Source organism: Lissotriton vulgaris, chromosome 6 (assembly GCF_964263255.1).
Source record: "Lissotriton vulgaris chromosome 6, aLisVul1.2, whole genome shotgun sequence".
Classification (NCBI taxonomy): Eukaryota; Metazoa; Chordata; class Amphibia; order Caudata; family Salamandridae; genus Lissotriton; species Lissotriton vulgaris.
The window spans coordinates 1306285513-1306300034 of record NC_141694.1 but is presented as its reverse complement, the minus strand read 5'-3'; the positions used below and the strand labels follow the sequence as shown (position 1 = coordinate 1306300034).

General features: G+C 45.2%; 1 protein-coding gene across 1 annotated transcript in view; it reads right to left on the bottom strand.

The window, feature by feature from the left end:
• AHI1 (Abelson helper integration site 1) overlaps positions 1–14522 on the bottom strand; it is a 665760-nt gene that overhangs the window by 573615 nt on the left and 77623 nt on the right. Inside the window, exons 2-4 of the mRNA XM_086925781.1 lie at positions 14128–14199; positions 12361–12488; positions 5128–5738 (exon numbers count right to left, since the gene is read on the bottom strand). Of these exons, the coding sequence (XP_086781907.1) occupies positions 5128–5738; positions 12361–12488; positions 14128–14137 (749 nt within the window). The 5' untranslated portion in view covers positions 14138–14199. The remainder of the gene's footprint in view (positions 1–5127; positions 5739–12360; positions 12489–14127; positions 14200–14522) is intronic.

Genomic DNA, 14522 nt, shown 5'->3' with positions numbered 1-14522 from the left:
GACCCTTTAGGAGCCAGTCGTCCAGATATGGGTAAATGAAGAAACCCTTCTTGTGAAGAAAAGCCGCCACCACTGCCATGCATTTGGTGAAGACTCGTGGTGCGGACTTGAGACCGAAGGGTAACACCTTGTACTGGTAATGTTTGTTTCCCACAACAAACCTTAGGTACTTGCGATGTTGTTGCGCAATCGGGATGTGAAAGTACGCATCTTGAAGATCCACCGAACACATCCAATCTCCGGCTTGTAGATGAGGACATATTTGGTGAAGCGCCAACATGCGGAACTTTTCCTTGACAATAACCTTGTTTAGGAGTCGTAGGTCGAGTATGGGTCTGAACTTGTCCTCCTGATCTTTTTTGGGGACAAGGAAATATCTGGAGTAAACCCCTTTTCCTCTTAGAGCGAGAGGAACTTCCTCTATCGCTCTTTTATGCAGCAGGATTTTTACCTCTCGTCGGAGCAAGCTTAATTGGTGAGGGCAAGAGCTCTTCGGAGGGACGCTCTTTGGAAGAGCACGGAAACGTATCCTGTATCCATTGCGCAGTATATTCAGCACCCACTGATCTCTTGTGATGCTGACCCACTCTGCCAGGTGTTGTGAAGCACTTCCTCCCACTGGAGTGGGCAACGGCATCAGAGGAAGCCACTGTTCAGGCCTTTCCTCCTCTCGTGGTGTTGGAGGACTGTTGGTGACCTCCCCTTCAGCTGCTGGGCTTGCCACGAAACTGGGGTTTCCCTTGAGTTTTGTTTTGGGACCACTGAGGGGTTTGAACCCTCTGTTGAGCCCCTCTCCCCCTGTTGGTCTTGAAGCGGCGCTTGAATTCCTTTTTCTTCTCCAAGCCCACCGCCTTCACCGTGTCCAGCTCAGTCTTCATTCGGGTCATCTCTTCGTCCGCATGTTCACCGAAGAGAGCGGAACCCGAAAAGGGAAGATTTAGAATCCGATGCTGAGCATCCGGTTTTAGACCTGTAAGGCGCAACCAGGCCGATCTTCTGGCACAAACTCCATGGGAATAGGAATGAGCCGAAAGCACCGCCCCATCCGCGGCCGTGCTTATCATCAGGTTTGCCACCAGACATCCCTCCGTAACAGTTTCTTCAAAGTCTTGCTGGTCCTCTTTCGGTAGCTTGGCTTTGAATCTTTCCATCGAGTCCCATAAGGGTCTGTCATACCGACCCAGGAGCGCAGCTGCACTGGCGACCTTAAGAGTGGAAGCAGCAGAGTTGCAAACCTTCCGACCCCAGGAGTCTTGGGTTTTGCTGTCCTTATCTGGCGGGACTGAAGATGAACCAGCAACCGCATGTGTCTTCCTCGCCGCTGCCACGATGACAGAGTCTGCTGGAGGGTCAGATTTCACAAACACCAGGTCAGAAGCCGCCGGTTTGTACTTCTTCTGAATGCGTGCCGGGACTGCTCTGATTGCTGCTGGGGTTAGGAAAACCTCCTTGACAGGGTCAATAATCCCCGGAACCAAAGGCAGCAGAGGTCTGGAGATGGCCTTCTTGTGTAAGGTTTCAAAAATGAATGTCGTCGTTACTTGAGGGACAGACATTTCGATGTTCAGTTTAAGCGCACCGCTCTGCAGAACATCCAGATACGTGCCAATATCATCCACTGGGGAGGACCTGGATGTTGCACTGTCCGTCAAAGTCGGGGAGTAGTACCTCTTGGACGATCTGGTAGAAGAAGTTGAGGAAGTAGACGGAGTACGTCTATGTCTATGGTGAGTACTGAGTCTTCGCTCCCGCGACCTCCTTGAACGCTCCTCCCGTCTAGGGGAGCGAGATCTGACCCGATCTCTTGTCCGATGTTCCCTTCTTGGGGATCGGGACGCCCTGTGGGATCTGGCAGGCGATTGCACGGGAGATCTCCCCCGAGGAGATCGAGACCTTTTCCGACCTTCCAGTCTAGGTTCCCTTGTAGGAGATCGAGACCTTCTCCGACCTTCCAGTCTAGGTTCCCTCGTAGGAGAACGGGATCTTCTTGGCGCTTTGGAGGGTAGCGCCACAGGGGATGTGCGCCTGGGAGGGCTACGCTTGTCCATCTCCTCCACCAGGTCTTGGAGAGGAGACCTGTGGTCTGGGCTGGCATACTCCTGCATACGCTTGGTAGGCCCAGCGTCTCGCCAATGGTCCAAGGATCTGTACCATCTAGGTGACAGCCTGATGCGCCCCGCCGAAGGATCTGGACGACGCTCCGGAGTTCTGTGTATAGGGCTTCTGGACCTTGAATGCTCAGTAGAGGAGCCAGAGGACCGATAAGATGAATGGTGAGAAGCAGATTCTGTCACCATGATCGTATCAGAGTGTCTCGACGTCGAGCGTTCCTTTCTCGCAGTCGAACGCCTTCGAGGAGTCGGAGGATCAAACAATCTCGACCTCGAATGTCCATGAGAGGTTCCGTAGTCTCTCGACGTCGAGCGGCGATGAGTAGCCGTCGACGGAGCCCTCTGCTTCGACGTCGAACGGCGGTGTCCGGCCGCCGACGGGGACCTCTGCCTCGACACCGAACGACGATGTCCTGTCGTCGACGGAAGCTTCTCTCTCGACGTCGAACGACCTCGTCCTGTCGTCGACGGAGCTTTCTGCCTCGACGTCGAACGGCGATGGCCAGCCGTCGACGGAGATCGCTGCCTCGACGTCGAATGCCTGTGCGAAGACGGCGGAGGGGTATTGGGCACCCTCGACGCCGAGCGCTGCTGCTGCACTGACGGAGACAGCGTCCTCAATGCCGATCGACGAGTCACTGTCGACGGCGGAGGGGTCACACTTCTCGACGCCGGTCGTCGCCTGGTTGACGACGGCGAAGTGACCTCCCTCGACGCCGGTCGTCGCCTGGTTGACGACGGCGGAGGGGTAATGGATCTCGACGCCGACCGTCGCCCGGTTGACGGCGGTGGAGTAGCCTTCCTCGACGCCGATCGCCGCCCGGTTGACGACGGCGGAGGGGATTTTGACGACGGAGCTGGTTCTTTCGACGTCGTCGACGTACCTGGTCTTCTTCTCGACGGCGAGCCCGCCATCGACGGTAGTTTCGAAGAGGAAAACTCCACCTGTGGATCTTTTCTCAGCGCTGAGCTCGACGCTGAAGTTGAAGGGTGTGAAGACTTCTTTTTTGAAGAGGCATGAGTCTTCTTGGAGCCCTTCTTCACTGGAGATCTCCCTCTCGAAGCTCTGTGAGCCAGGCCATAAATTTGAATTCTCTCCCTGTCCTTGAGAGTCCTTCCTGACAGGCTCTCACAATGAGGACAGGTGCCTGGATCATGATCTTCAGGCAGGCAAAGGATACAGACGTCGTGGCTGATGTAAGACGTCGAAGTAAGAGCAAAAGTTGTCAAAAAGAAGCAATTTTTCTGTCAAAAACCAGAAAAATAGTGGAGCTGTGTAACCAGGGTCCTTCACTGAAGGAGCAGGAAAGAACAACTGACCTAACTGTCACCCCTGGGGCATGATGGGATACAGGGGGTCATGAGTGCCTTAAAGGCATAGTGTCAGTTTTTTGCTATTCAGCTACAGGTTAGCTTTTCAGTCTTCTTAGACTGTGTGTTTGCAATGCAGCCTGGGAGCTTCCTATGCTTCCAGTGAGTTATGAGAATTTCTACTGCTTTCTGAGCATTAACACAATTTCTAAACAATCTTTGGTGTTGTTTCTCATGTTTCTAATGCTTATTATTCATGTATGGTGGAAATTCTTCACAGCATATTTCAGCTCTGATGTGATTTGGCTGCTATTGCTTGTTTTTATATATATATATTATTTATATATATATATATGTGTATATATATGTGGGGCACATATAATATAGTGTTTTCTCTCCATGACCAGGCAAGTCAACGCTGTCTCCTCGTCGTGCTTCAACATCCCACGCATGCTACGGAAGATCTTCTGGTGGATCCCCACAGAGACCAGGAAGACCGTCACCCAGGCCCTCGTCACCAGCCGACTGGACTACGGCAACGCCCTCTACGCCGGCACCACCGCCAAGCTCCAGAAGAGACTCCAGCGGATCCAAAACGCCTCAGCCAGACTCATCCTCGACATCCCACGAACCAGCCACATCTCCGGACATCTGAGAGACCTCCACTGGCTCCCCGTCAGCAAGAGAGTCACCTTCCGCCTCCTCACCCACGCACACAAAGCCCTACACGACCAAGGCCCGAGCTACCTCAACAGCCGAGTCAACTTCTACGCTCCCAAACGCCACCTCCGATCAGCCAACCACGCCCTCGCCGCCGTCCCCCGCATCCGAAGAGCGACTACAGGAGGAAGGTCCTTCTCCTACCTGGCCGCCAAGACCTGGAACTCCCTCCCGACCGACCTGAGCCTGACCCAAGACCACCTCTCCTTCAGGAAGAAGCTGAAGACCTGGCTGTTCGAGCAGTAGCGGCACCCCCCCCCCCCCCCCCAGCGCCTTGAGACCCTACGGGTATGTAGCGCGCTTTACAAATGTCACTGATTGATTGATTGATTGAGTGTTTCCGGGGTCCCGCACATGGGCGGGAATATTCTAATGCTTATGACTTTGATGAGGATCCCCTGGAAGAGAACTGGGGAATATACACCAGGTGAGGAATTTGCAGTCACAAGTATTCATCAGAATACTGTTTTTACACCATAAATTCATATCTAGAGGAAATATACTTTCAGGTGCATGCTATGGAGGGTCACATGAAGAGAAGGACGTGTGTCCTCGAATATACTGAGATGCAGTAGTGGACAAGCATCTTCCAATAAGAAAGTACTAACTTAGGTAAATGCAGCGTAAACTAAAGCCATTATAGGTCTTTATGAAAAATACTTGCAAATTCTGAGGGGGATTCAAAGAGTCAGCAGAAAAAAACACTTACAATCTAACATAGACTGCAACCATGTGGCAAAACAAGTTTTTTTAAACACCGCACATTTGTTTTCTCCTGGCTCAACAATCCTAATCAGTTTTAACTTGCTTACTTGGAAACAGATTCATATTAGAATGGCAATATAAAATGTATTTCATTTCAGATGGTTGCCTTCTTGTGGTTTGGAGTTAATTTTTGACTGGCTGCAGCTTCAAAATTATTCTCACAAAATATGCAATGAAGAAAAAAAAATACATAAATACATCAACAAATTAATAAAGATACCTTGTTTCTGCATCAGGCACTTCAACTACTTTCTTTTTCTTCTTCTTTCTTCCCGTTTCATTCTTTAAGAGTACATCTTGGTCATCTGGCTGCTCCTTAAACTCATCCATCTGAAGCATCATTTTCTTTTTTATCTTTGCTCTGAGTTCTTTTGCCTCTTCCTCAGACACTTGAAGCTGGTATGCTTGAATAAGTTGTTGTTTATCTTCTTCCAAATCGTTTTCATGGTGACCATCATTAAAGACACTCCTTGGCTTCTTTCGAAATCCTTTGGCCACGGGCACAGCTTTTTGTATTTCTGTTTTTGATGACACGGTTTGGCCTCTACCGTTTTCACTCTCAACATTCTCAGAAACGGTTTCTATCATACTTTCTCCAGACTGTATATGGTCATCTAGCACGGCTTTCTTTTTCTTTTTGGTGGGTTTGATTTGCTTGTTTTCCTCTTCACTGACATTGTGCTGTATTACATCCGGCATTGAAAATGCTGCTTTATGCTTCTTTTTTGTACGGAGACTGTTCTTTTCTTCTGGATCATACACAATCTTGTTAAGAACCACATCATTTTCAGTTTCTTTCAAAAAATCAAGTCTATTCTTCGGGCTTTCAAGCTGGAAAAAAGGCATAACAGAACCAGATTAAGCACACTTAGAAAAAGACATTACACATATTGATCTGGTGCTAAGGGTGTGCCCAGCCAACACGGTCTAACTCATTCATCAAATAATTTATATAAGAATATGTGCAGTTTAACAAGAAGTTACACTCACTTTCAAAAGGTAGAAAACTAGGTGGCATTATTTGACTCTTGGAAGTATCACAGAGATATTACTGATATTCTCAACCGTGTATGCCCAACTTTCACTCTCTTGCAGCAAATCAAAGAGACACATTCAATCATAGTAACGGGAAAGAGTATGATGACATTTCGTGGACAAATCTTCCGCAGATTTAATGTTACGACTTTCTAATGCAAGTGGAATGTCTTCTCATCCAGCTGGATGGTACCATCACCTGAATAAACAACTTAAGCAATGAATCAAAGGCCTGGGGTGTAAGAGTGTTTGATTAAATGATCAATTTCTGTCAGGGTTGGAAGTACAAGTTCTAAGAGAAATCAATGGCGATTCGATAGGTTAAAATGTAACTAAGGCACTCACTACCTAAACCAAAGGTTTGGGATCTATCCTACTGGGTAAGGTAATAATGCCACAAGGAATAACAGTACAAGGAGGATCTTAACATTATGAACAACCTTAGGGACCCTGGCAGTGGATATGGTTGACACCATGAAATGAGTTTTGACAGTGAGAAATTAAAAAAACAAACAGTTTTTTAAAAAGGGGGCTTGTCATGATCTCCAGTTTCAAATGAAAATACCTTCTAATAGGCAGAAGCTGCCTTTCAAGAATTTCATAACTGTTCACAACAATCTATTGCGACCTCTCTAAACTTGCTCCAATACCTTAAAGAAATCCACAAATGTGAACAGCAAAAGCAATAAAGTTTTGCCAATTGCAGGCAACGCAATGGAGCACACTTGACACAATAAACAGGGAGTAATTATTCGCCCAAATTGCAAACTAAGAGTTATTTCATTTTTGGGACTAATCCAAGCTTGAACTATTTTTCAAGGGTTGCTCACCATTAAACTCTGAAGAATTGGATCTACAATAGGCACGATGAGCCTGGGCAAAACCATCTTTGTGGCAAAAAGAGAAATAGCAATCACACCATATTCATTCAAGCAATAAAATGATACCATTTCACTTAAACTTTTCAGAAACCTACCTAACCCCAATTGTTTACAATATCTGCACTCATCCACTGACTTGGCTAAGTATATGTCTTCAGTCTTTTGTCAAAAGATCAAGGCCATCAGAAAAACAAGCATTTGCAATGCAATAGGTCTCGCATTAGGAAAGTTTGAGCTATTGGTCTTGTAAATGACAATTTTTTTATTTATGTGTTGGTTTTGAAAATAGCTAAATTAATAGCTTTGTCATTTACAATGCCAATAGTTATAACTTTCGCAAATGTGACACTTATAGCATTTGTAATGCAACATGTTTTGTATTTACGTGACTTGGATGTATTGATATTACAAATTACAATGGCTTTTCATTTTTTAAAATAATTAATACTTAAATAAAAGTAATTGTAATTTATAATGGCGATAGCTTCAACTTTTGTAAATAACTTTTGTGAAGACTATGTTCAGTGTATTTTATTGTGACGAAAATCCAAGAACAGAATTGAAATATTAACATCTTTTTGTGACATTTGTAATAAAGCTTGAAACATTGAGAGAACATATTTGAACCAGTTGTTGTTGAATGTTTGCACAGATGGATGCTGGGGTGGCGCTGAGTGATGCTGTGGTGGTGCTGAGTGGTGCTGGGTGGTGCTGACTGAGTGATACTGGGGTGGTGCTGAGCGATGCTGGGGTGGTGCTGAGTGGTGCTGGGGTGGTGCTGAGTGATGCTGGGGTGATGCTGGGGTGGTGCTGAGTGATGCTGGGGTGGTGCTGAGTGATGCTGGAGTGGTGCTGAGTGGTGCAGTGGTGGTGCTGAGTGATGCTGTGGTGGTGCTGAGTGATGCTGTGTGGTGCTGAGTGATGCTGTGGTGGTGCTGAGTGATGCTGTGGTGGTGCTGAGTGCTGCTGTGGTGGTGCCGAGTGATCCAGTGGTGGTGCCGAGTGATGCCGTGGTGGTGCTAAGTGGTGCCGTATTGGCACTGTGGTGGTGCTGAGTGATGCTGTGGTGGTGCTGAGTGATGCTGTGGTGGTGCGGAGTGATAATGTGGTGGTGCGGAGTGATAATGTGGTGGTGCGGAGTGATAATGTGGTGGTGCGGAGTGATAATGTGGTGGTGCGGAGTGATAATGCGGTGGCGCTTAGTGATAATGTGGTGGCGCTTAGTGATAATGTGGTGGCGCTTAGTGATAATGTGGTGGTGCTTAGTGATAATGTGGTGGTGCTGAGTGATGCTGGGGTAGCGCTGAGTGATCTGGTGATGCAGAGGGCATAAAGGCACACAAAGAAGTCTAACAGAGGGCAGAAGGGCAGAAAAACAAGGGTGAACGAGTCTAACAGAGGGCAGAAGGGCAGAAAAACAAGGGAACAAGCAACAGGGGCGGGCAGAGTTCACACTTAAATCCACATTGTTAACCCACTGAGCTGTCTTGTATGCGCTGAAGCCTATGATGTTCGGTTTACGCGCAGAATTCTGCAATGGCTTTATTACTTCCATGTGGTATTTCATTGGCATGTTAACCGGTTATTAATTTTAATCCATTTCAGCTAGGAAAAAAACCTTTGTTACATTTTGCAAATTACTCAACAGATGACGGATTATGTAGCAATTGCGCAAAATTCATGAATATGCAGAAAATATTGCCACCACAGAATCATATATTTCCAGTGAACCTGCTCTGGTGAAATATATATATATATCTGTCTGCAGGTCTCAGTTACCATAATCAACCACAAACTTTGGTTTCAACAGGTGCCTTTGGCCTTCCTAGACCCCGTACAACTTTGGTTTATGTTCACCATTTAACCACCCCTGCGCGCAGCAGAGGCAAGCATGTATTCCTGACTCACACTACATGATCCAGGATGTAGTAATTGTACAGCTACTCAATCCCTTGCGGCACGTGACCCAGGATAATATGCTGCATAGCTAAACACGTATATGGACCCAAAGGGGAGATCGATTGTACTTCAAATGCTTGTTTTACAAGTTGCACAGGAGTTGATCTGCTGTGCACCATTGCTTAAAGAAATATTAGAAAAACACGTGCTACGACGCGTTCAATGCTGGCTGAGCAATAGTTTTTTTTTTTTACTGCGTCATAGCGTGTTTTTCAATATTTTTACTTTAAGCCATGTTGCTCATTAGCTCAAATGCCGTGCAATATGTAAAAAAAATACTGACAAAGTCAATACATTTCGCATAGGCGAAACCTTTGTCTACAACAAATTGACAAACAAATAGATTTAGCAGAGGTGAAACCTATTGACTTTGCCAATGCTGTTTTCTTTAAGCAGGCTGTAGTGCCACGAGCCACTCTCTGCGCAGGCCAGCACAGTAGAAGCAGTCAAGGAAGTCATATGTCTTTGCCTGTCCACAAGTTACTGTTCTCCCACAAGAACAGACTGGCTTTAAACAGCCCTGTGTGTGTAGTTAGCATCAATCACTTGCGTGTTTGGGAGGCAGGGTGGGGGCTGGAGGTGTGGGGCTGCCTGCTTGTTGATGGCAGTAATGGAAGCTGTACTGTGTCAAATTATAAAAATGGCTCAGTGTGTTGGGAATAACTACGTTTCTAAGGCTGTCCGGTTTGTTATGTTATTAAGTGTTAATCTAAAAGATGACTATGTATGAACGTTTAAACAGCCATTGCGAAAAAATTCCAAAAGTAAATATCGCCCCGTTGATGGAACCAAAGTCATATTACCAACCCTTGGTGTCAGTGCACAACACAGCACAAAGGTAACGAGTATATTAAAGCAAACACGCCGTCCGTAGTGCATAGTGTGAACAGATTCACTTCTCAGCAAGCTGCAGAAACGCTTATTATAAACGCCTGTTTCTGTTTAGAATGCTAGACCCGTCACTGTGGTATTCAAGCTCTGTACTAATTACACAATAATGGTTCTCAATTAAATCACATCAAAATGACAGACTGTTTTAAATGGGATGTTAAGTATGCCTTTATGTTTTGATATCTAGGCGTGGAACACTCTAGGCCCAAAACATCTTGAAATGTATTATTAGGGGAGAAAATTAGTTGAACCACACACGTGCGCTTGTGCCTAGTCTTTTCTAGTATATGGCTGTAGAGGCTGCCCATTAACCCACCCTGAACTGGGAGCAATATTATATGCAAAGAACATTAGTTGCAAGCGGAGGCAAGAGCTTGTATCAACATGGGTTAGTTTACAACCTGAAACAAGCGCAGATAGGAAAGATTCAAGAATTGTAAATGCAGCTTTGTGAGAGGTGGTAGCACCAACGACAGTGTTAGGCGACAGGCAGAGGTCACGCTCGGCGGACATCAAAGGAAGGGTGGGAGGGGGAAAAAAAAACTGATTAGCGAGCGAGAAAAGCGAGAAACACCAGGGGGGGGGGCGGAGAAGCAGATTGCCTTCAAGGCAGGAGGCAGGCAGAAGGCTCGAGCAAGCTCGTGCACGAGAGCACATGCACTCGTGGAAATCCTCTTTTTGGGAGAGCTTAGTTTAACTCTTGGTTTCACCGCATTAGACTCGTCTTATTCCATTCCTGCGGAATGGGAATAGGCCGAGACCTAATAAGAGGGATGAGAGGTCAGTCTTGCAAAAACACTGTAAGAGCAACGTGTGTCCCCCTTATTTGCAGACCTCTGCAACTAATTTTGCTGAAGTTGTCCAACTGCATGGCAAGATAGGATGCTCTGCCAGCCCATGTCGAATGGTATACTTCTGAACATTTCCAGAAAGGCCCAGTGTAGGTTAACTAAATTCCTCTGAGCTTGACATGTCTTACTCAAGGCCAAACCAGTTTGGGAGGAATTCATACACTCCATATAACTACTGAATAGCTTTTTATAGTAATGGATAGAGTAAGACCACGCCCGTAAGACAGAGGTGTGTCGTAACCCAAGGAAGTGGGTACTGGCGATTACAGATAAATAGACAGAGCATTACCTTCTTATCCCCTTTTTGGTCCCAGTCTTTACTTGCAAAGATATACCACTCAACTGTGAAAGAAAATCGACTATGAATTCAGTCTGCTGCTCATATCTCTAATTCAATCATAAAACAATTGGTTTTTCCCAAAACTAGTCATCAAGCCTGAAGAACTGCTGAAATAACTATTGTACCAAAGATACTTCCTTAGAGGAAGTAGGGGGTTGCAAATATTGAAACAAGAAAGACAAAAATTATAATTCCCAGAAAATAATCCGAGTATTACCGTATCCTCTATTTCTTTGTTTTAGTGCTCACATATGCGGATATACATACAAGCATGTTCTGACTCAACCAAATGCTGACACGTATAATTTAATAATAAAACCAAATGATTTACACCATTAATACCCCCACTGCCTGTAGATCAAATGTTCTAGCAAATGTCAGTCTCAATATTCCCAAGTCAAGGTGATGAAAAGCTCTAAATGATTAAGATGGTGTGTCAGCCATGAACACGTCTGGCAGAACCGCTCCACAAGCCTCAGCCCAAGAGACAGACCTGCCTCTTCTAGACCTTCAGCAATCTATGAAGGCAGCCCCAAATTAATCTTGTTAAATGCCCATAAAATCTCGTCATTGTTTACCTGTTTATGATGGAAGAGGTAGAACTCCAAACACATATATGTCGATGCTGAAATTTATAAACAAGGAATCACATTTTGCTTATTTTACAAAATGTCTAGGTTCTTGCATGAAGACAAGTCAACAATGCTTGATAATGGTTAGGCAGCATTTCGGTTGAATAAACAGCATAAGTACCTGCAGTTAATGCCACATTAAGACAACAGTGGTATCGCTTAAACACACTCTGGTTTCCTCTCGAGAAGGTTGGCTACAGTAATATTCACATATATTATCAACAAACCGCCAGAAACATCTGCTAACACACAACTGGAGAGACTTTCACATGGGTAATTTCTCATCAGCTGACGCTGTGCAGCAGTTGAGTGAGGTCTGGATGCCCTCTCTGGATCCTTCGACCCTCATAACAACAAATATTTAATTGTGGAATTTAAATGGCTCTTAGGGACTGCCAGAGATTTGCTTTTAGGGACTGGCGGAGATTTGTTGTTAGTCTTCTGAGAGATTAGAGAGAAAGATACAAAAGATCCTTTCTAGACCATCTTGGGAGAAGTGGGGGGTGTTCCTCTGGTAAGTGAGTAAAACCTTTAAAAATAGAGCAATTTGGGGGCAACAAGAAGGGTCTGGAATGAGGAAGGAAATGAAGAGCTAACGTTTTAGGGACTACACACCAAAATCGAAATACAAAAATACAATTCTATTCAAATGGGATGTAACTTCCAGCCTTCTCTTTGTGTCCTGGTCCTTAAAGAAAGCCTGTGATAAAAACATACACCATGAAAGCAATACCACTGGTCTGCAGCCAGTAGAAATTGTGTGTAAATTACTTTATCAGTTCTACTTCATCAAAATAGTCCATGGCTTAACTTCTCATCATATAAAATCTTGTGGCTTGTCTTGGCAAAGGTTGATAAACTCACCTCAATTTGCTCTGGCAGAGGCCTGCTCTTCTTCTTTGATTTCTTTCCTTCAGATGTGAAATCTGCATAGCTTCTAAAAACTTCTTCAAAGGGAGCCTTGATTTTTGCATTAGCTTCACTCTCTTCTGCTGAAACAAGTGATGAAATGATTCATTTTTTCATCATCTTTGACAAAGACTTGTGCAGCCAAATTGACCACATAAAAGCTTGACCCAACACAAAGACATTTTCCCTGTCCATTAGCTACCATTTTCCTATTTGTGTAGCAGCTCACCCCCCTACTGCTGTCGTGGTCTTAAAGATGAGGTTCCCGTTCGTCCCAGATGGCCTCACTGCACTCTAACCTTTTACTGTCCACTCTATAAAGGACCCTTCAGCCTTACTTTGACTCCTGGCCTCTTTCAACACTTTGCTCCCGCTCCTGCAGCCTTTGTTCTTGCAAGTTCCACCCCATCCCCATTTCTTGCACTTCAATTGTTTTCTTCTGCGCACTATCTCAAAGCTTTTGGTTCATGCTCTTAAGGGGACCCTTTCTTTGTTTTCTGCTGTCTTCTCTGCTCTTCCTGGACCTTGCAACCCCTCCTTTTTAAGAGCTCCCACTTTCCCCCATTTGTTTCCACTCTGTGCTCTCCATTGGCATTTCTTCCTGCAAGAAGAATTCCCGGAGCAAGACTCGCCTGAGCGCTACCACATCAAATCAACCACAGATTTTCCACCACTCTTGCAGAGAGAGTTTATGCTTACCAGGTCAAGTGTATGTGTACCATGGACTGCCTCCGATGCTGGTGAAGCTAGAAGAAAGAGTTGGTGGGACTTGCTCAGAAGGCTATGATAATACACTGAACCCGGTACAGCAGGATGACTGAGCAATGCACCTGCAGGCCTGAACAAGAATTACTCTGCACCACGGAAAGATAGGTGCTGCGACATTGCAAACCTAAGAAATTTTTATTCGATTCGTGTTGCATTCTGAGGCTCTTACCCCACACCACATACCCAAGTAAAACATTGGACTACATTGCCTCGGTACTCTGAGGGTCAGGTGCTAAAAGGATGTACTTGGTTCTCAGTTTTTGGAGCAACAGTGGTTAAAACAAAAAGGTCACTATTGGTTAAAGGCACAGATTTTTATAATCTGAGCCCAGCCCCCCCGGCCCCGCACAATGAACCTTTCCAAGTTCATTAATTAGCACCCTTTACTCTATAAGGGGTGGAAAGACCCGACCCCTGTTGGTCTTCATATCAGCAGATAAAACAATGGAATTAGTTTCATATGAATTACACATGAAATAATGAAACAACCGTCAACCTCACTGCAACCAGTTTTGAGGATTGGTGAAGTACCTCATGCTATGGGAGAAAAAGAGGACGTTAGTAGATTGTGGGTGGTAGACCTTCCCCAAACGAGGGCTAAAGTAAAACAAAGGCCTGTGCCCACAAACTATTGATTCAGACAAAAAAACAACCATCTTTTTCCCAACATCTGCTTTGAGAGGACAGCAGCCACCTTCTACTATGAATTGGAGTACACTTTGGGGACACATCTGGACAGTACTTGTGCTCTGCGTACAAATGCTCCCAAATGTTCTATCAAACAAACATCGGGCCCCACAGATTGTCATGCTCTCTAGGGATAAAAAGTTAGAAAATGTCAACAAGGGTCATGATGGGCCAGCTTTCAATTCAATAATGGCTAAAAAATAAAATAGTACAAATACAATTTTATATTATCTAACAGTTCTCCTGGAATAAAAGGAAATGTCTTACCTGTTGGCATCTTGAATTCTGATGGGCGGTGGTTGTAAGAATTACATTGCTTGTCCACGTTCAGCGACACATCTGCAGAATTAAACAGGATAATTAATTAAAAGAAGGATAAGACCTAAATAATGATAACTTTTGACTAACTAAAACGTTAGGGGACTTTGGCAACCAGTGATCCCATAGGCTTTCTTGCGTCAACAATTGGTGAGTTCTGTATATTATAACACTGAAATGTTTAGAGCCCCACGAAAGACTATGCAGAGGCTCAAAGCCAATAATTGCTGGTATAGGCCTTCTGCCCCAACATTCCGATAATTCTCTTTCTCCCTCCCCCATTTTTGATGTAAAACATTTCACCCTCAGTGGGGGAAATGGTCTAACACAGTGTTTCCCAAACG